The sequence below is a fragment of the Aegilops tauschii genome, chromosome 5 (genome assembly GCF_002575655.3).
Source record: "Aegilops tauschii subsp. strangulata cultivar AL8/78 chromosome 5, Aet v6.0, whole genome shotgun sequence".
Lineage (NCBI taxonomy): Eukaryota > Viridiplantae > Streptophyta > Magnoliopsida > Poales > Poaceae > Aegilops > Aegilops tauschii.
The window spans coordinates 214,982,878-215,008,940 of NC_053039.3; the positions used below are offsets into that span (position 1 = coordinate 214,982,878).

Below are 26,063 nucleotides of genomic sequence, written 5' to 3' on the forward strand. Positions count from 1 at the left end.
AGATCGACTGTGGGTGCCGAACCTTGGGGATAAGAGTTATAGAAGTGTCGTTCAACCCCGACGGTAGCTCACCCCCGTTGAGAAAGTCCAAAACTGCCTTGGTTACATCATGTCCCAACAGATCCCAATGTCGTTGGTAAAACCCTGCAGTAAATCCGTCCACTCCAGGAGCTTTTGATGGGGCCATTTGAAATAATGCCATTTTGACTTCCTCCGGAGTGTATGGTTTTGTAAGATCATCGTTCATGGCCTGAGTGTGACGCCCCCGATTCAATCGTATACTAATCATACACGCAAGCGTGTACGATCAAGATCAGGGACTCACGGGAAGATATCACAACACAACTCTAAAAATAAAATATGTCATACAAGCATCATAATACAAGCCAGGGGCCTCGAGGGCTCAAATACAAGTGCTCGATCATAGACGAGTCAGCGGAAGCAACAATATCTGAGTATAGACATAAGTTAAACAAGTTTGCCTTAAGAAGGCTAGCACAAACTGTGATACAGATCGAAAGAGGCGCATGCCTACTGCCTGGGATCCTCCTAAACTACTCCTGGTCGTCGTCAGCGGCCTGCACGTAGTAGTAGGCACCTCCGGTGTAGTAGGAGTCGTTGTCGACGGTGGCGTCTAGCTCCTGGGCTCCAGCATCTGGTTGCGACAACCAGGAAGAAAGGAAAGGGGGAAAAAAGAGGGAGAAAAGCAACTGTGAGTACTCATCCAGAGTACTGGCAAGCAAGGAGCTACACTACATATGCATGGGTATATGTGTAAAGGGCCACATCGGTGGACTGAACTGCAGAATGCCAGAATAAGAGGGGGATAGCTAATCATGTCGAAGACTACGCTTCTGGCCACCTTCATCTTGCAGCATGTAGAAGAGAGTACATGGTAAGTTCACCAAGTAGCATCGCATAGCATAATCCTACATGGCGATCCTCTCCTCATCGCCCTGTTAGAGAACGATCACCGGGTTGTATCTGGCACTTGGAAGGGTGTGTTTTATTAAGTATCCAGTTCTAGTTGTCATAAGGTCAAGGTACAACTCCGGGTCGTCCTTTTACCGAGGGACATGACTATTCGAATAGATAAACTTCCCTGCAGGGGTGCACCACATTACCCAACACGCTCGATCCCCTTTGGCCGGACACACTTTCCTGGGTCATGCCCGGCCTTGGAAGATCAACACGTCGCAGCCCTACCTAGGCACAATAGAGAGGTCAGCACGCCGGTCTAAATCCTATGGCGCAGGGGTCTGGGCCCATCGCCCATTGCACACCTGCACGTTGCGAGGGCGGCCGGAAGCAGACCTAGCCCCCTTAATACAAACGCGGGCTTACGGTCCAATCTGGCGCGCGCCGCTCAGTCGCTGACGTCAAGAAGGCTTCGGCTGATACCACGACGTCGAGTGCCCATAACTGTTCCCGCGTAGTTGGTTAGTGCGTATAGGCCAGTGGCCAGACTCAGATCAAATACCAAGATCTCGTTAAGCGTGTTATTATGAAGTAACCGTGAACGCCGACCAGGGCCAGGCCCACCTCTCTCCTAGGTGGTATCAACCTGCCCTGTCGCTCCGCCACAAAGTAACAGTCGGGGGCCGTCGGGAACCCAGGCCCACCTCTACCGGGATGGAGCCACCTGCCCCTTCAGCCCCCATCTCCGAACAGTATCATAAGTAATGTAACAGTATAAAGTATATAGCATATGCCCGTGATCACCTCCCGAAGTGATCGCGGCCCAGTAGTATAGCATGGCAGACGGACAAGAGTGTAGGGCCACTGATGGAATACTAGCATCCTATACTAAGCATTTAGGATTGCAGGTAAGGGTAATTGTAGCAACAATGACAGGCTATGCAACAGAATAGGATTAACCCGAAAGCAGTAACATGCTACACTACTCTAATGCAAGCAGTATAGAGAAGAATAGGTGATATCTGGTGATCAAGGGGGGAAGGGCTTGCCTGGTTGCTCTGGTAAGAAGGGTTCATCGTCGATGTAGGCGATCACAGGGGTACAGGCAGCGGTCTCAGGGTCTACCGGAAAGAAGTAACGGAGGGGAACACAATAAATAATAGAGCAATCAAAGCATCACAAAGCATAACATGGCAATACGCGGTGCTAGAGGTGATCTAACGCAGGGATAGGTAATACCGGCGAAGGGGGGAAACATCCGGGAAAGTATCCCCGGAGTTTCGTGTTTTTGGACAGATGAACCAGAGGGGGAAGGTTGCAGGTTTGCTATGCTAGGGACGCGTGGCGGACGAACGGGCTGCGTATCCGGATTCGTCTCGTCGTTCTAAGCAACTTTCATATATAAATTATTTCTATCCGAGTTACGGATTATTTTATATGATTTTCAAAGATTAAAAGATTTTATGGAAAACTTTTATTTCGAAAATAAATGACTAAAAGCTAAGTGTACCCAGGGTGTGTACACTAGCAGTGTGGCTGTTTGACTGCCAGGTGGGGCCAGAGTCAAAATCAACAGCCCCGTCAGAGTTGACTAGTCAAAGTCAACAATGTCGACCGGGCCCAATTGTCATAGATAGTAGGTAATTTGATTTTTGTTTAATCTCTAGGGTACCCGCATGTCAGTGTCACATGTGCTAATAAAAGTAACTAGACTAAATTAATCTAGAAAGGGCCACATGTCATCTACACATCTCACTAACTAAACAAATAAACTAACCTAATCTATTCCTAGACTAATCTAACTGGGGCGGCCTTGCTGGGTAGTAGAACATACAGTCACGTATGCACGGGAGTGCATAGCGACCATGGCCTGCGTTGGCAGCAGCACGCAGTAGCAAAGAGCAGCAGCAAGGATTAGGAGCAGCGGCAGCAATGAGCCGGAGCAGAGAGCACCAACGGTGGCATGAGCAGCAGCAAAGTAGCAGGCGCGAGCAGCAAGCAAAGGCATCGGCAACGGAGCAGTAGCAGAAGATAGCAGCAGCGACAACAGCAGGAGGCGGGCGTGGGCGCGTGGGCTGGGCGCGGGGCACAGCGGCCGGGCGCGCGCAGGGGGGCGGCAGGCAGCAGCGGTTCCAGAGCAGCAGCAGCGCGGGCACGCACGGGAGCTCGAGCTCTGGCCATGGCGGCCGAAGTGCGGGGCGGCTAAACGGCGACGGATCGAGGGGACGAGCAGGGGGAGCCGGCAGAGGAGCTCACAGTGGACTCGGGGACGTGGTCGGGGCGGCCGGGGACGGACCGGAGTAGCGGCAAACGACGGCGTACGGCGACGATGTACGCGGAGATGTGCTCGATGGCGACTGTAAAGTACGTCCTTGCTCGAGAGTGTTGTTGTGGAGGTAGAGGACGTCGAGGCGCAGCTCCTGGGCGCCTTCGAGCGGGACGGGGTGGTGCCGGAGCATGTCAACAACGAGGCGGCGTCAACGGCTGCGTACGGGTGCCTCTCCAGATCGGGGAGGAGAGCAAGGGGGAAGAAGTGGATAAGGTAGGGTTCGACAGCGGCGTCGGGGACGGTCTCCTTATCCACCAAAGGGCCGCGGGATGCTTGACAGCGAGGCAATCGGCGGGTGGACGGCGTACGCGCCATGGCCTCTCTGCCTCTGGTGAGAGGTTGGGGAAAAGGCCAACGCGGGCTGGGCCTTATGCACTGTAGCAATAGGCTTTATGAGCACAGTCTGTGCCGGGCCTCGTAAGAGCATAGTGCCCTTTTCCTCTCTTTCATTTTCTTTATATCTTTTTTTATTAGCTACTGTTTTTTGTTAAGTTGAGCCACCAAATGAATTTTTTTTAAAGTCCCACTTGTCAGAACAAATACTAGGAATTATCTAGTACTTCAACAAAAAGTTTGGAGGCAATAATATTTCATTTAAATTTTATATAAATGAAAACGGATTAATGGGGATGTTTTGGGCACTGTTTTATTTGCCCGGGGCATTCTAAACATCTCCAAAAATGTTGGTTTATTCATGAAAATTAATTAGTGAATATTTGCAACCTAAAAAACATTTTTATTTTAATGTTTGAAGAATTAATAACTTGACATTATTAATTTGAATTTGAATCCGGTTTGGAACAAAGTGAGGTTTAGAAAATGATTGTGATGACATGGCACCATTAGGGTGTGATTACTGTAGCCTAATTATCCGGGCGTTACAAATCTCCTCCACTACAAGAAATCTCGTCCCGAGATTTAAGAGGGGGAGTAAGCGGAAAAGTTCTGGTTGAGAAATTCTAACAAATCTTCTCATTCTTGATTGCTCTTCGCGAGGTAGTCGATCCTTTTTGTTGATGTCTTCAGTTCTCTGTTTCAGGGCATCGTGACAAAGTTGTCATTCTTCCTTCATGATCTTCATCGTACTTACGGGAAAAAAAATAAGAGGGGTATTCTAGGAGAACGGACCCTTGCAAGGTTGACTATCTGGTAGATAACATCGGGGAAGGTGGCGGAAAGTAACTCTCGAATGGAAACTTAAGAAGATATCGAGAGCAAAGTAAGAAGGTACCATGAGAAGTTTCAAACAGATAGGCAATCGTTTGATGCCTGAAACAAAGTGTGAAAGGGATTCAAGCAACGGGAATAAGTATTGTGTCTGATACCAGAATAGATCACTAGGAATGTGGTTCGTGAATTGCATACGAAGCCAAGCTCAAGGAATATCTTTGGCAATAGGGTCTACAGGAGAGTCAGGTTTCGATCCTGTGGAACTGTGGGTTATGGGCCCACCATGTGGGTTAAAAGTAGAAAGTGGGCTGACATCTTGCACGGTCACAATAGCAAGGCATGTCAGAGGGTAGTCTGTCAGTTATGTCGGCAACAACGTCGGTACCAAGGGCGAGGGACGAAGAGAACCATCTTCCTGCTCGTTGAACGAGGCAGACCAATAGGCAAAGTTCTCGTCCATCGGTGGTTACCGGAATGCTATCGACAAATGCAACAGGGTCTTGCTGACAGAATTGTACACCGGGGTGTTTACATAAGCAGGAGAATATTACTGCTTAGATAATATAGATCACAAGAAAGATCAAAAAAAACAATGGAAAGGGAAATGGGTTTAAACACATATTTCAGGGGTATATTCTTCCCAAGGACAAGCAGAGCATGATATCCATGGCAAGATATAATGTAGATAACCCTTTAGGTAAGGGGAGAGGAAGTTCATGACATTTCCCAAACAACGGTGTTTGAATAATTGATAAAGGAAATTTAGCATGGTGCTTCAAATGTTCTTATCGATGATCAGAGTACCACAAACATGCTTCGAGATAGCATTACATGGTCTTCAAGCAAGGTCAGACTTTGGAAACACAAAGGATCCATCAGGAATAACTTGTGGAATAAGTCTTACAATTTCCTCATGGAAGAATGGATAACCTTGTTCAAAAGGAATCTATAACAATAGGGCCTCCGGCCAGGTGTGCTAGGCACGACATCACCTTACCAGGTCACATAAGGACCAATGTTATTACCCTTGGAAAATGTTCCAACCATCATATTTGACCGAGATTCAGATCTGGATGGTGTCCGGATACCTTAGACCTTAGGATGCCTGAGAAGGAAAAGGTGCAACACCAGTTGACGAGATGACATTGTAAGATTCTCGGGAATGAACTATGGAAGCGAGTTCCGAAACAGGAGTTCATCATTAAACCAAGGAGAGGATGAGGAGGTGGCTGATGGACTCGGCGACAATTCATCGAGATTTCCAAAAGGATGGATTTCCACAATTATGTAAACAAGGAGATAATATTAGTCAGATCAAATGATATAATGATGTATGTTCGATGAAAACATACACGATTGAACAATGATAGAAAGGTGCACCCGAAATATGGGCTTAGGTAGCATGACCGATGTTATAATGGTGATTCGATAACCAATGGTCTAAGAATGAAATGTCGACCATTAACTTCAAAGCAATAGGGTTGCTAGAAGGAAAGAATCCAAACAACACCGTTCACTTGTTGAAATCAACACGGGGACCAAGAAAGAATGGTGATGGTGAGAAGTATCACTATACCAAGAATTCTTAAGAGGTGGAGTAATCCTCATGACATTCTTGACATAAAAGATGGTAATACTCCAAGGTAAAGAAGAACAAATGCTGGATAGCAAGGAACTCAAGGTATAACACAGAACACGAACAAGTTTGTGTTGGAAGGCAATAAAGTGGTCGATGACAACACAAAACATCGAGGGCAAGGATGGTATTTCTCATCAAGAATTCGATTGGTATCCTGGAAGGAGTCGAAATGTTGATGATGATCACGACAAATTTTGTCGAGATATTTCATGAAGATGTAATCGATCAGCGATGACATCAAGTCAAAGGAATGATGAAGCAAGAGGTTATTGGAACCACGGTTACGACACAAACTAGAAATCAAGCTTGTTGTTTAAGGTGAAAGGGTATGACGAGGAAGATCGACATAAGCTTAGCTATCGTCGCAAATTGCGCTCCCGGAAGGACCAGATAGCACAGTTAAAAATTTAGCACGATAATGATATACTCGATCAGGCTAGGAATGACTTGAAGGATTAATAAACTCATAAGCAACAAAGATTATTTAGAGTTATTGAATCGGAGTGCAGAATTGATGCACTTATCAGTGTTCTCGGTTGACGACAACCCAGAACCCAGGAAAATTGGAATCGGTGAGAAATAACAATTGATGAAGAACCCATAAGAAGTTATGCAGTTCCATGATATTCTTGAGATACCAGAGTGTAATACTCGAAGGTAGATCAAAGTAAAGGTTGGACAGGTGCAATGATCTGTAGAAGACAAGTGCTTAAACTTGTCCGAGAAATGGGATCAAAGAAGAACAATATGGTCAGAAACCATGATTGCAAAAGACCAAATCCCAGATATAAGATGAAATTATATCAAGCGGATAATTATTGTTGCGAGAAGCTTCCATGACAAGATCTACATCATGTCCATGGGCATGAACACAAAGTTCAAGGTCGACTCCCACTTCTTCAATGTATAACCTTTCATTCACTTCTCATTTTTTGAAGAAGTTGTAATGTTAAAAAAAATCTAGCAAAACACCAGAAGAGTATGACTCGTGATAGCTCTCGGGTTTACCCGGATCTGGGAAGGCATAGGTTCAACCCTTAGGGGTATCTTGGGAACATATACCACAAGCTTCAATAGTAATTAACACAAGCTCGATAGTAGAGCATGGGTGACAAAAGAAGAGGATACAATTTACCGAAGGCATTATGTATCAGGGAAAGAACTTCTCGAGGTTTTTGTATACGAAGGACAATGTCGGATGATATTTCAACAAAGGATTTGACAGTCCATAGCAGAGCTGATGTGAGTATCGGCACACAACCAGAGGAATAAACAATGCGAAGGCATTGGATTATAGAAGCAACTGACTAGTTCAAAGCTCACATGTAAAGGAATTATGATTTCCAAATCAAAGGATCAGAAGCAAACGCTCTGATTAAGGATAGATAAGTTGAGTAAGCTTAGGGGTAAAATCGACAACAATTCGATTGGTCGAGATCCAGCTCATGCTTAAAATGACGTCTGAACCAAAAAGATATTTTAAAAGGATCAACCGATGATTGCGTGCACTCGCACTCATGCTGAATCAATAGGTTCAAAATGACGGTGTCAAAAGGAGACTAATGGATATTGCCAGACATATGGGAAGCATCCATAATGCAAGCAGACAAGTATTTGCAGAGCAATAAGCTGCTAAGGATTTTCGAAGGATCGAATAGTATTTCGAAGACTTTTGTGAAACACATGAACAACTGGGGATGAGCGGATACTAGGTAAGTGCGAGGAATTATCCGTAGGAGTATTCATGTGGCAAAGAACTACAAGGCAGTAGGCACAAAATATTCTCGGAACAATAGAGAGAATTTTAAGGTATCTTATAATAACAAGATCAACGGGGAATGATTGTATGAATGGGAGGTATACTTGGTTATCCATTGGGGTTTATCGATGGAATGGAATTGCAAAAGCGATGGCACAAAGTATCGAGGGAACATCAGAGAGTAACTTCGGAATCTTCTAGTGCATCAAGCGATCATCTGTATCGAGTGGCTCTCCGGGAGGAAGTAGTTACGAGAACCTAGAGTTAGAGTTAGTAAACCATTTAACCCGAGTAGAAGAGAGATAAGAGTCCCAGAGTATAGACGAGAAATAAAAAAACCTAATACCACCCAATGGCGACGTGGGCCTGTAAGCCACACAGCCATGTTAGTAAAAGTTTTTCAATGTCTAGACTCAACTTCGGCCAAGGAGTTTGGAAGGGGGATTCCTATAGGCAGTTGGCTCTAATACCAACTTGTGACGCCCCCGATTAAGTTAAACAAGTTTGCCTTAAGAAGGCTAGCACAAACTGTGATACAGATCGAAAGAGGCGCATGCCTACTGCCTGGGATCCTCCTAAACTACTCCTGGTCGTCGTCAGCGGCCTGCACGTAGTAGTAGGCACCTCCGGTGTAGTAGGAGTCGTTGTCGACGGTGGCGTCTAGCTCCTGGGCTCCAGCATCTGGTTGCGACAACCAGGAAGAAAGGAAAGGGGGAAAAAAGAGGGAGAAAAGCAACTGTGAGTACTCATCCAGAGTACTGGCAAGCAAGGAGCTACACTACATATGCATGGGTATATGTGTAAAGGGCCACATCGGTGGACTGAACTGCAGAATGCCAGAATAAGAGGGGGATAGCTAATCATGTCGAAGACTACGCTTCTGGCCACCTTCATCTTGCAGCATGTAGAAGAGAGTACATGGTAAGTTCACCAAGTAGCATCGCATAGCATAATCCTACACGGCGATCCTCTCCTCGTCGCCCTGTTAGAGAACGATCACCGGGTTGTATCTGGCACTTGGAAGGGTGTGTTTTATTAAGTATCCGGTTCTAGTTGTCATAAGGTCAAGGTACAACTCCGGGTTGTCCTTTTACCGAGGGACATGACTATTCGAATAGATAAACTTCCCTGCAGGGGTGCACCACATTACCCAACACGCTCGATCCCCTTTGGCCGGACACACTTTCCTGGGTCATGCCCGGCCTCGGAAGATCAACACGTCGCAGCCCTACCTAGGCACAATAGAGAGGTCAGCACGCCGGTCTAAATCCTATGGCGCAGGGGTCTGGGCCCATCACCCATTGCACACTTGCACGTTGCGAGGGCGGCCGGAAGCAGACCTAGCCCCCTTAATACAAGCGCAGGCTTACGGTCCAATCTAGCGCGCGCCGCTCAGTCGCTGACGTCAAGAAGGCTTCGGCTGATACCACGCCGTCGAGTGCCCATAACTGTTCCCGCGTAGTTGGTTAGTGCGTATAGGCCAGTGGCCAGACTCAGATCAAATACCAAGATCTCGTTAAGCGTGTTATTATGAAGTAACCGTGAACGCCGACCAGGGCCAGGCCCACCTCTCTCCTAGGTGGTATCAACCTGCCCTGTCGCTCCGCCACAAAGTAACAGTCGGGGGCCGTCGGGAACCCAGGCCCACCTCTACCGGGATGGAGCCACCTGCCCCTTCAGCCCCCATCTCCGAACAGTATCATAAGTAATGTAACAGTATAAAGTATATAGCATATGCCCGTGATCACCTCCCGAAGTGATCGTGGCCCAGTAGTATAGCATGGCAGACGGACAAGAGTGTAGGGCCACTGATGGAATACTAGCATCCTATACTAAGCATTTAGGATTGCAGGTAAGGGTAATTGTAGCAACAATGACAGGCTATGCAACAGAATAGGATTAACCCGAAAGCAGTAACATGCTACACTACTCTAATGCAAGCAGTATATAGAAGAATATGTGATATCTGGTGATCAAGGGGGGAAGGGCTTGCCTGGTTGCTCTGGTAAGAAGGGTTCATCGTCGATGTAGGCGATCACAGGGGTACCGGCAGCGGTCTCGGGGTCTACCGGAAAGAAGTAACGGAGGGGAACACAATAAATAATAGAGCAATCAAAGCATCACAAAGCATAACATGGCAATACGCGATGCTAGAGGTGATCTAACGCAGGGATAGGTAATACCGGCGAAGGGGGGAAACATCCGGGAAAGTATCCCCGGAGTTTCGTGTTTTCAGACAGATGAACCGGAGGGGGAATGTTGCAGGTTTGCTATGCTAGGGACGCGTGGCGGACGAACGGGCTGCGTATCTGGATTCGTCTCGTCGTTTTGAGCAACTTTCATATATAAATTATTTCTATCCGAGTTACGGATTATTTTATATGATTTTCAAAGATTAAAAGATTTTATGGAAAACTTTTATTTCGAAAATAAATGACTAAAAGCTAGGTGTACCCAGGGTGTGTACACTAGCAGTGTGGCTGTTTGACTGCCAGGTGGGGCCAGCGTCAAAATCAACAGCCCCGTCAGAGTTGACTAGTCAAAGTCAACAATGTCGACCGGGCCCAATTGTCATAGATAGTAGGTAATTTGATTTTTGTTTAATCTCTAGGGTACCCGCATGTCAGTGTCACATGTGCTAATAAAAGTAACTAGACTAAATTAATCTAGAAAGGGCCACATGTCATCTACACATCTCACTAACTAAACAAATAAACTAACCTAATCTATTCCTAGACTAATCTAACTGGGGCGGCCTTGCTGGGTAGTAGAACATACAGTCACGTATGCACGGGAGTGCATAGCGACCATGGCCTGCGTTGGCAGCAGCACGCAGTAGCAAAGAGCAGCAGCAAGGATTAGGAGCAGCAGCAGCAATGAGCCGGAGCAGAGAGCACCAACGGTGGCATGAGCAGCAGCAAAGTAGCAGGCGCGAGCAGCAAGCAAAGGCATCGGCAACGGAGCAGTAGCAGAAGATAGCAGCAGCGACAACAGCAGGAGGCGGGCGTGGGCGCGTGGGCTGGGCGCGGGGCACAGCGGCCGGGCGCGCGCAGGGGGGCGGCAGGCAGCAGCGGTTCCAGAGCAGCAGCAGCGCGGGCACGCACGGGAGCTCGAGCTCTGGCCATGGCGGCCGAAGTGCGGGGCGGCTAAACGGCGACGGATCGAGGGGACGAGCAGGGGGAGCCGGCAGAGGAGCTCACAGTGGACTCGGGGACGTGGTCGGGGCGGCCGGGGACGGACCGGAGTAGCGGCAAACGACGGCGTACGGCGACGATGTACGCGGAGATGTGCTCGATGGCGACTGTAAAGTACGTCCTTGCTCGAGAGTGTTGTTGTGGAGGTAGAGGACGTCGAGGCGCAGCTCCTGGGCGCCTTCGAGCGGGACGGGGTGGTGCCGGAGCATGTCAACAACGAGGCGGCGTCAACGGCTGCGTACGGGTGCCTCTCCAGATCGGGGAGGAGAGCAAGGGGGAAGAAGTGGATAAGGTAGGGTTCGACAGCGGCGTCGGGGACGGTCTCCTTATCCACCAAAGGGCCGCGGGATGCTTGACAGCGAGGCAATCGGCGGGTGGACGGCGTACGCGCCATGGCCTCTCTGCCTCTGGTGAGAGGTTGGGGAAAAGGCCAACGCGGGCTGGGCCTTATGCACTGTAGCAATAGGCTTTATGAGCACAGTCTGTGCCGGGAGCATAATGCCCTTTTCCTCTCTTTCATTTTCTTTATATCTTTTTCTTATTAGCTACTGTTTTGTGTTAAGTTGAGCCACCAAATGAATTTTTTTTAAAAGTCCCACTTGTCAGAACAAATACTAGGAATTATCTAGTAGTTCAACAAAAAGTTTGGAGGCAATAAGATTTCATTTAAATTTTATATAAATGAAAACGGATTAATGGGGATGTTTTGGGCACTGTTTTATTTGCCCGGGGCATTCTAAACATCTCCAAAACTGTTGGTTTATTCATGAAAATTAATTAGTGAATATTTGCAACCTAACAAACATTTTTATTTTAATGTTTGAAGAATTAATAACTTGACATTATTAATTTGAATTTGAATCCGGTTTGGAACAAAGTGAGGTTTAGAAAATAATTGTGATGACATGGCACCATTAGGATGTGATTACTGTAGCCTAATTATCCGGGCGTTACACTGAGTCACCTTGACAGGCACATGAGGTAATAGGTCACTAGCATCCGCAAAGCCCTGCGTATGATACAGGTCTTGGTAGAAAGCTAGCACCTCCGCTTTGTCCTCATTCTCATTTGCACAAACTGAGCCATCTGCTCGGCAGAGGCCAAGAATTTTGTTCATACGCTTGTGTTGGGCTGCTTGTGCCTGAAAATAGGAAGTGTTCCGATCGCCTTCACGGAGCCAAGGGACTCGAGATCGCTGTCGGATCCATACCTCCTCTTGGTATAGGGCTTCCTTCAGTTTCTTAACTATGGATTTCTCCTCATCTGATGGCCCCGTGCCCACCGAATGGCACCGAACACGGTCAAGTCTCTTTCGGAGTTGTCGGACTGTACATGCCAAACACCCGAATTCCTTAGAGCCCCATGGCTCCAACGTTGCCTGCAGGGTCCCCAGGGCAGACGCAATTCCTTGGAGCCCTGCCGAGCGCTGAATTCCCTGCCAAGTGCCACTCACCAGGCGGTCGTAGTCAGTGTGTGTCTGCCATACGTTCTCATACCGGAACTGTTTCTTGGCCCTTGGCCCGTGTGACATAGTCTCTTTTATTTCCGCCATGACAAAACAGTGATCAGACTCAACCGAAGGCAAGTGTCTGACCCTTACATGTTGGAAGAGTTGCCTGAACTCCTCATTTGCAAAAGCTCGGTCTAGTTGTGCCTTCACATTTGCCTCACCCGCTTGGTGGTTATCCCATGTATACGGCATCCCAGACCAGCCTAAATCTTGCATGGAGATCTCATCAGTGACCTCCCGAAATGCTCTCATTTGCGCATCAGGTCTCGCTCGTCTGCTGAAGTGTTCAGACGCGAATAAAGTTTTGTTATAATCCCCCATAGTCAGCCAAGCAGCATGGGGTAAAGCAAACAGGTTACGAAGAAGCTGCCAATGATCACTACGGTCAGCTGGTCGCGGCGCCCCGTAAAAACCGGTGAATCTCCATGGAGGAGAAGAATTCTGGTCATTGCCATTAACCACAACATCAATGTGACAGTTGATGTAGTTTTTTAATTCAACACTCACGTCGCGAGACCAGAACAGACCTATGCCGCCACTCAGGCCGACACTGTCAACAGCAAAACAGCCTCCAAAACCTAGAGCATACTTCAACTCCTCTACTCTTTTTGCTTTAATCTTCGTTTCCATAACGAAGAGTAGAGTGGGCCCTTCCAACTTCACAATGCTGCGAAGCTCACGAACTGCCTCGGGGTTCCCAAGCCCCCGGCAGTTCCAGCTCAGGCATGTCATGATGACGGGCAGGACCGCGTAGCGGTCTCTGCCGAGTTCTCAGGTGTGGGTTTCTTCTTCTTTGCGTTCCTGACAAAATCATCATGTTCTGTGTCATTACTAGCGGAAGTATCACCATCCTTGGCAAGGATTCCCTGTCCTTCGGCTGTGTTCACTCCCCCGTCAGTGAGCAGCAAGGTTTTTGCCACAGGTCTGTAGACTTGGTTTGGGGCATCTTTTCTCTTTAGTGGCTGCTTACTCTTGATCGGAGAATCAACTTCCTCACCTTTGTCCTTGTTTGTGCTTGAATTCCTCGTGGCCGGCTTGCTAGCGCCTGACCTCGATGTGTTACCACTGTTCGCCGGCTTCCAAGACTCCTCTGGAGCCCTCAGATTGGGGCCAAACGGGAGCTCGCCCTTCTCATCCCTAGACCCATGGTTAGGGCAATATAGCTCCGAGTGCCCTAGTCTGCCACAGGAGAAACAAAAGTAGGGTATCTGTTCATACTGAATATCGTACATGTCCACCTTTTTCCTCCTGGCCGAATCAATCAAAATCCAACGCCTGAGCGGCTTGGCAACATCTATAGTAATCCTGGCTCTCAAGTATCCACCATTGTGATCAAATTTAACCGCAAAAGCATTCTTGTCCATCTGTTTGGCTATTGGATTCCACCAGGTTTCATCCCGCAAATTGTATGGCAGATTCACAACCCTAGCCCAAACCATTAGCTTGTCAAACTTCACCTCATCAGGTCTCATACACTCATCAAACTCGGCCAACACCACGGCATTCTTGTTGATGTGCCACGGGGATCCACCCCAAACCCGATCTCTGTCTCTCTGGCTGTCAAACTCCGCCACGAAGACATTGACGCCCGCCGATCTGAACTGTAGACCTCGTGGGTTACCCCACGCCGGCCGGAGAGCGTTGGTGATAGTCTGGATGTGAAATTGGTTGCGGTGTAACACCTTACCAGCCAACAACCACTTCTCCGGCCCGCCGTCGTTGCGATCATCGAGTATTAGAGGAGTCGCTTCTTCCTCGGAGATGTCAAGTTTTCCCAACGCCTCCTCCAATTGCTTCCGGGCGGCGCGACTCTCAGTTGAGTCGCTCTCCGCCCCCGCCCCCGCAGCAGGGTTGGGTGTTGCCATGCACGCCCTTCCCTCGATTTCTCTCACACCGGCGACGAATCACCAGGCGAAGGTAGGTTTCCACGTCCAAGCCCTAATCGCCTCCAGCGCCGCCAGGGGTTTTTAGGGTTAGGGGAAAAACGTTTGCCACTTTTGTTTGTTAATACGGCAACGTTCTCATCTTCTAGACAACCGTGAAGACCGTCAAGCTTCGAATCCTATCCGTGGCAATGGAGTGCAAGACCGCATCCAAATGTGTCAAGATGAGGAACGACACCAACTTGTTCGGTAGCTTTTTGGTAAAATCTTATATGGCAAACTCTACCAATAACCTACACTACTATCTCAGCTCTTATACAAAAGCTTATATCCAGGTATAACCGAGCAGTGCGATCAATTGCGTGTACAGGGCGTCTGGGTCTATACGTACGCACCTTATACTCAAGATAAAGTTCAGGTTGAGTGCAATTCTCAGAAGGCTCGACTCCCTATCCCCTCTAAGCTCCGCAGGTCATACCACACTGATACCAAAAGTCAAGTTCGCCACAAGTTGATTCAAACATGGCCATGTTAAGTATGAACACGCAACAGACATCTACTCCTTCCGTTTCTAAATATGATTTCAATATGATTCAAACATGGCCATATTCACTCATTTTGCTTTGTTATTTGAAATCTCTAAAAGACTTGTATTTAGGAACAGAGGGGGTACCACATTGTATGACAAATAAATGTGCTATCTTCATAACTGGAAGGTAAGAGGAATCAATCACTTTAGATGAAGAACCTGGAACATAAAGATTGACAAGATTTGATAATGACGTGAAGGTTCAATACACTACCGTAGAATATTCTTCAGGTTTCAGCCACTTGGACAAGCAACCACAAAGATTAAGCAGAAGGGGGTATAGCTTTCACTGTTCGAAATATAGATGACCTGACGTAATCTAAATTTGTTAGGTGGCTTCACGAGTCCAAGTTCAGTGTGGCATCTGCCCTGGCCTCGATATCGTTCTTGCTCCTGACGACGCATCTCTTCTTTGTCTCGTCGTCCAGGTACCCGAGATCTTCAGCCAGTGCAATATGTGCATGCAGCAGCTCTTCGAGTTTGTCAGCAGGAACTGAACTCTTACCTTTCTCGCATAGTATCTGATGGAGTTCTTCCTTGCCGTGGTTCTCAGAGCTGAAATGATCGTGAATTCTCATTGCTTCCTGAAATCCAGATATTGTTGGTAGGAACTTGACCACAAACACACTCTGATTGGCTGGTCTTCCCTGGGTTATCTTTGCCTTGTCACATGCAACACCAATATCTGGAGACACAAGGTGATGATATAAGAAACGTTGAATAGTTCAAACAGAAGAAACAAAGCAGTCAAAGCATAACAGAGGGTTTCCTTTTCAGAACTACATAATGCATTGTGTCAGAAGTTGTAGAATCAGTAGACCCGTTAGTTTGCCTCACAAGTGGTCAGACTACAGAAAGAAAGGGAGGGGGGGAGAGAGATGTTTGTACTATATCAACAATTGATATTACCATGGAATCTCAAGAAAGCACATGATAAAAAAAATGAATGGCCCAGGCTGGATACTTTGGGGAACAAAAGAAATAACAAGTGGCAGACTAATAACATATATATTCTTCAAACTAACCTGCAAGTACACCTTCGATTTCTTCTATTGTCACAATCTTTGCTTCAGAGACCTTTGCCTTGTTTGTGATAGAGCTGTTGTGTATCAGGACAACTGGAGGCCATACCATCAGATCTCTCTTCATGGCATTTACTTCCTCAGCGGGAACAGACTGATAGGCTTTAGAAGTGTCTGGAGCAACATGCCAATTCCACCCCATCAGAACACAGAGTGCCTTGTGAAAACCTAAATGCTTTGTTTTCAAACCCGGTTTGTGTGTATCGTAAGCATGTGACATCAAGGCATCAATGTCTGGAAACTTCCTTGCGACACTGTTGTAAGAATAAGTGAACAAAAAGCAAATAAACAAAGCATATCTTCATGTTAGACATTCAATATTCAATGACATCACAATTGAACAAATACAAGAAATTTGTTTTTATAACTAACGAGAAGAAACAATTTCAAAGGACACACAAATCACATGGTATAATATAGGTTTAGACATTATATATTTCCTAGGAAATTTACTTAGTAACACCCAAAAAATAGGTTGAAGATACTAGAAAAATTAACATGAAACTATGCTACATTAGCCCACAAAGTAAACAAAATGCTCAACTGTTGCTTCATGTAAACACATCTAATGGAGGTCAAGTGAATAAATTTAGCCAAAATCAATATGCCACATTGCACATGGGAAAGCAAAACGCCATCTGGTTGGACAAGGTAGAAACTAATCAATTTGCAAGTAAGATAGCATTTGCATACTTACTAAAAAGTAGACCATCCTACAAAGTCAAAATCTAATCCATCCTAAGGGATAACTAAGTTCCAGGAAAAATATCCCTGTAAAATACTCCGTTAATCAAATTTCTGGTCTACAAGAAAAAAAAGCTTAATCTTATTACAAACATGTTTATATATACCTCCTTATTCAATAATGTCAAAGTGAGTTGCTAACAAAACTCAAAGTAGCAAAGTACACGCTATCCATACTGAAGAAAATAAATACTAGGAACTATGATGAAATGGAAATGTTAAACTAGAATTCAAGCCAAACTTACTCACCAGGATAGGAAGAGGAAAATACAACACAATAGTTAATAGATAGGCAATATTCCCCGCATATCTTATTTTAAGTTCTATAAGTGCAACTGTTGGTTCAACCTACAGCCTCTATGCACACTAAAGGCCATCTTCAAAGCGGACCCTCACATCGCATGCATACGTCCAGACTGTGCTGTCCGGACACAGCTTGCCATCCAACACCGTCCTGAATCAGTCCGCTTGTCCGTTGCCCGCAAACCGGAAGCAAACTAGGGGGGGGGGGGGGGGGGGGGGGCTTTGCGGGAGTCCGGACCGCTGGCACAAGGACTCCGACACCCCCGGCCCACCCAAACCCCGGGTCTCCATCATTCCCTCTTTCTCTGCATCCACTTCCTCCCTCGCTGCCGCCGCCACTCTACCACCCCGGCCGCCCGCCAAGCCTTCCCGGACCTCCAGCGCTACAACCGGTCGCCACGCCGCTTGTCCTGTGCCGCCGGTCCACACCTCTCGCACGTCTGCCGCGCAGGTACCATCCGCCCCACGGTGGTCACCACGCGGGCAAGTGTTTGGTGAAATGCCCGTGCTAAATTTGTTCCTCCTCCTTTGAAGGAATGGATTCGGACATGGGAGTACATGGACAAGCACTACGCTGAGACATCCGGCAAGGAGGATTATGCGGATGAAACAATGATGATGCAGGCAGTCCATGCATGAAGCATGCGGAAGAACATGTCCTCAATTTCAAGGGATGGATCAAGGGTCATCGAGGGCTGAATCGGAAGGTTTGATATGCTATTATTTTGAGTGCTCCGGACTTAGAAAAAAAAAACAGAGACGGACGTTTAGGGGACAGGGTTGGATGGCCGGCTCCGACATCAGTGTCCGCGGACTGGTCCGGATCCGTCCAGGGACAAATATAGTGTCCATTTTGGGGCCGGCGTTGGAGATGCCCTAATATAGCATGCATATGCGCGATACAACTAAGTGGATCCTATGCTACTGGTATGTGTCATACTCCCTCCGTTCCTAAATATAAGACCTTTTAGAGATTCCACTATGGACTACATACGGATGTATATAGACATACTTTAGAGTGTAGATTCACTCATTTTGCTCTGTATGTAGCCTATAGTGAAATCTCTAAAAGGTCTTATATTTAGGAACGGAGGGAGTACTTCAAAAACTCAGCCAGCCCTAACATCTTAAGTTGACAAACTTGCACATAATGGTCTTCAGCTTGCCTTGTAGAGGAACCACAACGGTATTTACTTGATTGATGTAAACATTGCAAGCAATTTAACTTGCCAAATTTATGATCCTGGTCATCCAAAGAAAAGAGTAACAATTCATGATGCCGAACCGGATAATTCCAATTTCCAAGACATTAGCAACCAGAAATTCCAACCACGAGCTAGCTCAAATGCATCAGGAACAGCACCACATTGTTACTCTTTCTGCCAACCATCCTGCCCCTAAACATCTGCAATGTATTATTACTCCAAAAAAGCTACATCATCATCCTTTGCATCAGATGGAACATCGATTCACATCATAGACCAATGCTGAAACTGATCAGAGCCTTTCATACAAACATTTTACTGCCTGAATCCTATAAACAGAGCCAAGATGTTGTGGTGCATTGCGTCTCTGGACTGAAACATCAACTGACAATGTTTTGGCATAGTCTAGCATGCTGAACTCCATTCAATCCTAGCAGTGCATATACAGGAAATAAGAAGGTTCGTCCCGAGGTTGGTGAGGGTGGGGCATAACCTTAGCAATTACTGCAATAAAGTTACTGACATAGTTCAGCATATTGTTAACCTATAAGAACTACGGGGCCAACAGTATCTACGACAAGGTATGCTAAAACACGACCAGGCAATAGAATTTTAGAGGATTCCTCCATTCCAGTTACCAAATCAGCAGTAAGCGGCTGCTGAAATGACCAGAAAGCGCACTCTAACACAATGATAGGAGCAACTAATTAGGTGGTAGAGTGTTAGCACAGATGAAGGAACACAAACCTGCCACATACACGGCAAGATAAAGATCCTTTTGGTGCCTCACGGTATCTCTTCTGCATGGTCGGGCTCTCGTTTAATATCTTTGAGAACTTGAGGAAGGCCTGGTGAACCTGTTTACTGAATTCTTCTGAACCTTCTGGTGGATCTTTCTGCACAGAAAGATCCACTTCATCAGGTGCATCCTCGTAGTCTGGTTCGGTGCGTTTCTGATTATCTTCTGACAGCTTTGTAAATTTGTTTGGCCGAACAGATTCATTTCTCTCTGATGTATATCCACCATGGAATTGAGGAAGACCGACTCTCAGTCTCTTTTTCGCACTTTTGGTCCATCCTCCCCCTCTTCCTCTTCCAAGCATGGCAGATCCCCCAATTTGTGGCTGGACTATAGGTCTGGACAGCCTCTGAGACATAGGCTTATATTTCAAGCGCCCATGAGCTAACCCGTTAGGATGAGGATGATTACCTTCTTCAGCATCAATCCATTCATCATTCATGTTGTCTGGCAAAGCAATTCTTGAGAAAACATTACGACTCGATGACATATCATATCTTGCGTCATATCCATCTTCATCGTCAATGATATCACAACTTCTTCTTGACAATTTCTCAGGGGATAGGTCATATGGGTCAATCTCATCATTGTAATGCTCTAGTCCAATTTCATCATTGTAATACTCTGGTCCTAGTGGGCCATCAGCTTGGTACATATCCATATCACGAGTACTATATGCAGCTCCCCGGGATCCTCTTCTATAAGCCACGGGAGAAACTTCCAGATGACTTGACTGACAGCCATTCTCCAATGAAGCAAACTCACGTTGTCGAACTGGTTGCCTTGCAAGTTCAAGAGGGTAAGTTTCAGGAGAGCGTGAGTAGCGTATATGAGCATTCCTTGGCTTGGGATAATCTGTGGGTGTATCTCTATGATAATTATGATATGTGTTGTATTCTGCATCCTCTCCCATCCTGCGGGATAGTCTCACTTGTGCATTACTCCTTTCATCCTTGAGATCTGTCAAAGGTGATGAGACCAATGTGTGCCTGGGGCTAGACCTTGAATCCCGTGAGCAATTTCCACGGAAGTTCCCAAAAGCAAAATATGTGTCATTTTCTGGACCCCTTCTGCCATATCCATCTGCATCATATTCCATGGATGCAGTTGTTGGTGGATACTTAGAGTGTGTTTGACTTGTGATGTCCAGTGATATCTTGTCGTCGTGACCACTGAGGTGCTCTAGTGAACTTTCTGAGAACCTGTGAACCTGACCACTCCCATGTCCCAAGGAACCTGGTTTGCTTATGTTATCCATGGTGTAGCCATGGCTTGGCTCATAACCTCCACCATGCACTCGGTATGGGCTGTCCTTGGCAAGTACAGATGGTGAAGAACCAGCATATCGCTTCAACTGCATAGATGGTGTGATGTCCGAACCATACACGCCCCTACTAGAGTAAAGCCTATCCAATTCTCGATCCCTGTCACTAAGCACATCTCTACTAGGGCCAAGCCTTTCAATTTCTCTGTTCCCAACATATGGGCCAGGCAAATGGTCATGGTAGTGAAACCTGGTGTCATCCTGAGGCAACCGGGTACTTCCAGCGCCAAGGCTCTCCCCACCTTTCACCATTGAACTCCCTGTGAGGAATCCAGTCTCTCTAAGTGGCACCGAGGGGTACATTGTCCTAGGAGCCAATGAAATCGTAGGTGGCGGAGGCAGAGGCGACCTGCTGTCCAGGTACATTGAGCTACTCCTTCCCAATCCCGTGGAACTAACTCTGAGTTTCATGGTATCGTCCCCATAAAACCCATCCTCATTGTTAATGCTCCGGTCACCAGGGCCTCCAAAGAAGTCACTTGCATTCTTGGCAGCACGCCCCTGGTCGTATGGATGCTCTGGGAGCATGTAGTCCGGTGGAGCATCATACCTCCCGCTAGTCACACAGTCGCCACGACTGTCAAAGTTCCTGTTCGGGCCACGCTCGCTGCGACCGACATAGCTTGCTCTTGAACCGCGGTCGCCGCGACCATCATGGCTTCCTCTCGGGCTGCAGCGATCGCGCTCCTGGTGAAAGGGTTCCCTCCCGTAGTCCCCTTGCCCGCGGCGGGGCAGGTTATGTTCGCCGTCGTCATCCCTCGAGCGCCTTCCGCGGTGGTCCGGAGAGCGGCTGCGGCGCAAGCGGTGGTGCGGGGAGGGGCCGCGAGGACGGTAGCCCGGGGAGGGGCTGCAGCTGCGAGGACTGCGGCGAGGGCGGTAGGCCGGGGAGGGGCTGCGACCAGCGCTGCAGCGGGGGCGGTTTTCGGGCCGGCGGTCCCGTATACCCATGTCGTCAGGGCGGCGATCGCGCATGCCCCTGATGTCGCGGCCACCTCCTGGCCGTTCGTCCCTTCGCCCACGCCCTCCCACCCCTCCACCTCCTCGTCCGCCCCGGCGTCCCATGGTGTCGACTCGAGTGCGGCCACCGGAGCGATGCGCAAGGGCTGAGCGGATTTCGACCGTGGAGGTGGATGAGAAAAGGCTGTTTAGATCTAGGATTCGACCCTCAGATGCAGATTGGAGATGATGGTGGTGGAGACGACGGAGTACGCGGTGGCGGCGGTTGTGTTGATTTGTGCGGCGGAGACGGCGGGGGAAGTGGGGGAGGCAGCGGTGCCCGGTTGCGGTTAGGATGGCAATTTACGCCGCTGGTGCTGGGCCTCCGCAGTTTGGGCCTACTATAGTAGGCAGTGCACGTCTCTGTTATCTGTTACGTATCTGTTAATGTATAAGGTAGAGAAATATTCACCTAGGGTCACCAAATTTGTCGCGGAATTCACTTTGATCCCTGTCTTCCAAAATACTCTAAATACAGTTATTAAGGTGTCTTAATAGCTCAGATACAGTCACTTGTACGTGCATGTACGGAGCTGATTGGTATACATGGCGTCAGTCCACTGTGGCGTTGACCGTTCACGTGGCCCTTATGCTGTGAATACACACGGATTCTAGGGGTTCAGCGCCATGAGCTCACCATCGGCCGCCGACCGGCCGCCATCTGTGTCGTTTGGGAGGGGATTGTGCGACGTTCCTCTCGCTCGCGAGCGGGGGTTGGTTGGAGCTTCACCATCTTTGTATGGTATGTCTTCTGTCGTCGTTTTCTTTCACGGAACAACTGCGGTTAGGGTTTGGGCTGCCTCGCCTTTACATGTCGCGGATCATGTGGCTAGGTTGGGTTTAAGGTGAAATTGGGGGTTTGCTAAGCTTTAGGCTTTGTCATGTGAAATCGGGGGTTTAGTGATATTTGCGGTGGCGCATAATGATGTGACACGTCTAATACCAATCACATTTGATGGGCCTAGTGCATCGACTATGCCAGTAGTTGATAAATGGGTGCAGACAGATGTTGTTGTTGGCGACGAGACATTGAACAGGAAAGAGAACGACATGCAAAATAAAAAAAATGTAACATTTTGGTTGGTTCAGTTCAACAGAGGTCTTTTTTTAGAGTTCAACAGAGGTCTTGATGGTCATCTTTGAGCATTTTCGGACCAGGTATTGCACCGGTCCTCATTAGTGGGACAAGACACACCAATATGATGTACTAGTACAAAAAGTACAAAAGAGAGAGAAGATGTCGTGGTATTTGCATGACAGATGCCATGGGGTTACTTATCTCGTGTGGTTAGGGGCCGAGGGCGTCCGAATGCGGGATTAGGCACGAGCACGTTGAACATAGAGACGCGCCCAGGTTCAGGGCCCTCCGGTGAAGGTAACACCGCTAGTCCTGCAAGGATCACTAAGATGAACACAAGGTGTACATGGTTGCTCCTAGAGCTGTATCGGAGGAGTAAGAGGAGAGATCTAGCTCTGCTCTCTGCCTCAAGTGTGTGGGTGTGGTGGAAAGAATGAGCCAACCCCCTCTTAGGGGGGGCTCCTGGGAGGCCTTATACTTGGGCCTCCCCCGTTACAAAATGCCTGAGAAAGAGGGGTGGGCCCTTGTTGCTAGCGTCTCTAGCCTCTAGTGGGGCCCGCCGGCTGTGGGGTCCTATTGGCCATGGGGCCCGCCGGCTGCACGGCATTGTGGCCCGTAGGCCGCGGCGTCAGGGAGTGGGAGACAGATGCATGCTGCAGCGCCGGGCTGCCCCGACGCCAGTCGTCCCAGTCCGCGGTACCGACGGCACTGTAGCCATGCTCCCCACAAGGTGGAGGATGTCTTGTCGTACGGTTGGATTTGACAGGCGATGACCCCGTCGGCTATTGACTGCTGCCAGACGGCCCGGGCAAGGCGCTATGTCCAGCCGGCCTCCAGCAGGAGGAGCCGGCTGAAGGCCCAGCTAATTTGAGAGATCAGAGCCGTCCTGATGTTTTGAAATGTTGACTTGTCTCCTTGAGCCTACCCGGGGGTCATCCCCCCGACAGTAGCCCCCTGAAATTGTTGAGGTTTTGCAGTCTTTGGAGAAGGGCCTCCACAGGTTTCCCCCGAAGATAGGTTGTAGACGGCGATCGTAGATCTTGATGAGGACAGGTCCGGCTAGCAGCAGTCTCCCAGTCGAAGGTCGGCCAGATGCCAGGGAAACCGGCTGGCCGCGGCCGGCCAGGCTAACGTACTGTCGGCGCCGAAGTTGAACCAGACGGCCGGCTCGCGCCTGGCCGGCGTGTCGATTCGTGCCCCGCCACGGGCCACCCGTGTAGCACGTGTTGCTCAGAGAGGGAGCTGGGGCCTGCCAAGCCACACGCGGCAAGGCGTCTCCGCAGGTCTGGCCCGCCTTGACCCGGGCGTAGGATCCGATGCGGCCCGACCCGTCGATTGCGCTTCCACAGTAATTAATGTGGTCGTGTATTGTGGGGTAGTAGGGATCGTGGGCGTAAACGATCCCACTACCCCACGTTCTCCGTGGTCTTTAAATGGAGGGGGCGGTCGAGGCACTCCACACTTTGCCACAACCACCCCGTCCCTCGCTTCGTCTTCCTCGCGCGCTCATAGAGCACCGCCGTAGAGCCGCGCATCTCCGTCTCCGGTCTGCCGCGCTAGCCCCCACTGGGTAATCTTGGAGGCTTCCTCCGCGCCATCGCAACCGCATCCACGCCCCCGACGCACGTGGAGATGGTCGGGCCAAAGGGTTCGTGGGAAGGGTCTACCGCCACGGAGTAGGAGATCCACCGCATGTGCTGGGCAGGGAAGCTTCCGTCGGCGACAGAGGTGGCGGCCCGTGCCGCTGGGACGAGATGGTGCCGGAGCCGTGGGACAGCAAATACGTGGTGTTCGCCGCGCACTCCACCCGCAGATTCAGCCTCCCCACGAGTACGTTTTTCTGGCGGTTCCATACTTTTTTCGGTCTGCAGCCGCACCATCTCACCGCCAACGCCGTCTTGCAGCTCTCGAGTTTCGTAGCCTTCTGTGAGGGGTACATTGGCATTCTATCGACGATGGACCTCTCGAGCCGGATGTTTTACCTTCAACCCCAGACGGTTAACGACGACATGTCCGCCTACGGGGCGGCAACGGTGTACTTCCAGGAAGCCGACGGTTTCCCACGCCTCCCCCTCCTCGAGTCAGCAGCCAAGAAGTAGGAGAGGACATTCTTCTACATGTAGAACATCAACCCAGTCGTGGACTGGATCAACATGCCCTTCTTCGATAACGCCCCGCCGGCTGCGAAGCTGAATTGGGACTACGACCCGAAGCAGTCGGTGCCGGGGATCACCGCCATCTGCGAACGACTGAAGCAGATGATGCCCTCAAGAGCGGCTTGTCGTGATGGACTTCATCGCGTGTTCGTCGGTCGTCGGTGCAGCCGCTTCAGCACTGGCCGCACCGGATCTATGACATGAGCGGACGGCGTGACCCCTGCCGGACGTCGACCATTGAGCTAGAGCCGGCCGAGATCGCATGCCACATCAATAACATCACCAGCACCAACCTCGACAAGGAGGATTGGTTTTGGGCAGGGAGCCCCACTGTTGGAACTTCCTAGTGTCGGCGGTATGCTTCTGCCTGACAGCTCTTTCTCTCTTCCTTCTCTCTATCCTTCACCTTACTCCTGTTGGAAATATGCCCTAGAGGCAATAACAAATTGGTTATTATCATATTTCCTTATTCATGATAAATGTTTATTATTCATGCTAGAATTGTATTGATCGGAAACTTATATACACGTGTGAATACATAAACAACATCGTGTCCCTAGTAGGCCTCTACTAGACTAGCTCGTTGATCAAAGATGGTTAAGGTTTCCTAACCATAGATATGAGTCGTCATTTGATAATGGGATCACATCATTAGGAGAATGATGTGAGGGACAGACCCAACCATAAGCTTAGCAACAGTTCGTATCGCTTAGTTATTTGTTATAGCTTTCTTTATGTCAAGTATTTTCCTTAGACCATGAGATCATGCCACTCCCGAATACCGGATTAATACCTTGTGTGCTATCAAACGTCACTTCATAACTGGGTGATCATAAAGGTGCTCTATAGGTATCTCTGAAGGTATCTACTGGGTTGCATGGATCGAGACAGGGATTTGTTGCTCCGTGTGATAGAGAGATATCTCTGGGCCCTCTCGATAATACAACATCACAAGAAGATTCATGTGGCTAATGAGTTTAGTCACGGTATCTTGCATTACGGAATGAGTAAAGAGACTTGCCAGTAATGAGATTGAACTAGGTATGGAGATACCGACGATCGAAACTCAGGCAAGTAACATATCGCCGGACAAAGGGGATTGCATACGGGATTATCTGAATCCTCGACATCGTGGTTCAACTGATAAAGATCTTCGTGGAATATGTAGGAATCAATATGGGCATCCAGGTCCCGCTATTGGTTATTGACCGGAGAGGTGTCTCGGTCATGTCTACATGATTCCCGAACCCGTAGGGTCGCACACTTAACGTTCAGTAGCGCTAGGGTAATGTTGAGATATTAATAGTGGAAAGTATGAAAGTAGTTCAGAGTCTCCAATGGGATCCAGGACATCACGAGGAGCTTCGGAATGGTCCAGAGGTAAA

At 48.5% G+C, this 26,063-nt stretch overlaps 3 protein-coding genes across 5 annotated transcripts; all 3 read right to left on the reverse strand.

Annotated features, from left to right (window-relative positions):
• Nucleotides 1-334: 334 nt before the first annotated feature.
• Nucleotides 335-3,514, reverse strand: LOC141023354 (uncharacterized). 2 transcript variants are annotated; one of them, XR_012184496.1, is made up of 3 exons: nt 3,175-3,422; nt 1,968-2,039; nt 335-655 (listed from the first exon to the last, which is right to left on the reverse strand). XR_012184496.1 is itself a non-coding variant. In XM_073500117.1 (3 exons), the coding sequence occupies exons 1-3, from the start codon at nt 3,375-3,377 to the stop codon at nt 555-557; spliced, it is 336 nt and encodes a 111-aa protein (XP_073356218.1). In that variant the 5' UTR covers nt 3,378-3,514; the 3' UTR covers nt 335-554. The 2 variants fall into 2 exon arrangements, 1 of the variants encoding a protein (XP_073356218.1); XM_073500117.1 differs by having other exon boundaries at nt 3,215-3,514.
• Nucleotides 3,515-8,313: 4,799 nt separating this feature from the next.
• LOC120964461 (uncharacterized) lies at nt 8,314-11,339 on the reverse strand. Of its 2 annotated transcripts, none has more exons than XM_073500116.1 (3): nt 11,056-11,339; nt 9,809-9,880; nt 8,314-8,496 (listed from the first exon to the last, which is right to left on the reverse strand). In XM_073500116.1, exons 1-3 carry the CDS (start codon nt 11,216-11,218, stop codon nt 8,396-8,398), a joined length of 336 nt encoding a protein of 111 aa, XP_073356217.1. In that variant the 5' UTR covers nt 11,219-11,339; the 3' UTR covers nt 8,314-8,395. The 2 variants fall into 2 exon arrangements, 1 of the variants encoding a protein (XP_073356217.1); XR_012184495.1 differs by having other exon boundaries at nt 8,337-8,496; nt 11,016-11,311.
• Nucleotides 11,340-15,119: 3,780 nt separating this feature from the next.
• LOC109779183 (uncharacterized) lies at nt 15,120-21,800 on the reverse strand. Its single transcript, XM_020337794.4, has 3 exons — nt 19,073-21,800; nt 16,017-16,327; nt 15,120-15,676 (listed from the first exon to the last, which is right to left on the reverse strand). Exons 1-3 carry the CDS (start codon nt 21,508-21,510, stop codon nt 15,330-15,332), a joined length of 3,096 nt encoding a protein of 1,031 aa, XP_020193383.1. The 5' UTR covers nt 21,511-21,800; the 3' UTR covers nt 15,120-15,329.
• Nucleotides 21,801-26,063: the final 4,263 nt, after the last annotated feature.

Coding starts and splice junctions, on each gene's coding strand:
- LOC141023354 (XM_073500117.1), bottom strand. CDS start 3,377: ATGCTCCGGCACCACCCCGTCCCGCTCGAAGGCGCCCAGGAGCTGCGC. Junction 2,040..3,214: donor CGTCGTTTGCCGCTACTCCG/GTCCGTCCCCGG, acceptor TCTTTCCGGTAG/ACCCTGAGACCGCTGCCTGT. Junction 656..1,967: donor CTTCTTACCAGAGCAACCAG/GCAAGCCCTTCC, acceptor TGTCGCAACCAG/ATGCTGGAGCCCAGGAGCTA.
- LOC120964461 (XM_073500116.1), bottom strand. CDS start 11,218: ATGCTCCGGCACCACCCCGTCCCGCTCGAAGGCGCCCAGGAGCTGCGC. Junction 9,881..11,055: donor CGTCGTTTGCCGCTACTCCG/GTCCGTCCCCGG, acceptor TCTTTCCGGTAG/ACCCCGAGACCGCTGCCGGT. Junction 8,497..9,808: donor CTTCTTACCAGAGCAACCAG/GCAAGCCCTTCC, acceptor TGTCGCAACCAG/ATGCTGGAGCCCAGGAGCTA.
- LOC109779183 (XM_020337794.4), bottom strand. CDS start 21,510: ATGGGACGCCGGGGCGGACGAGGAGGTGGAGGGGTGGGAGGGCGTGGG. Junction 16,328..19,072: donor TCTTGCCGTGTATGTGGCAG/GTTTGTGTTCCT, acceptor TTCTTACAACAG/TGTCGCAAGGAAGTTTCCAG. Junction 15,677..16,016: donor AATCGAAGGTGTACTTGCAG/GTTAGTTTGAAG, acceptor TTGTGTCTCCAG/ATATTGGTGTTGCATGTGAC.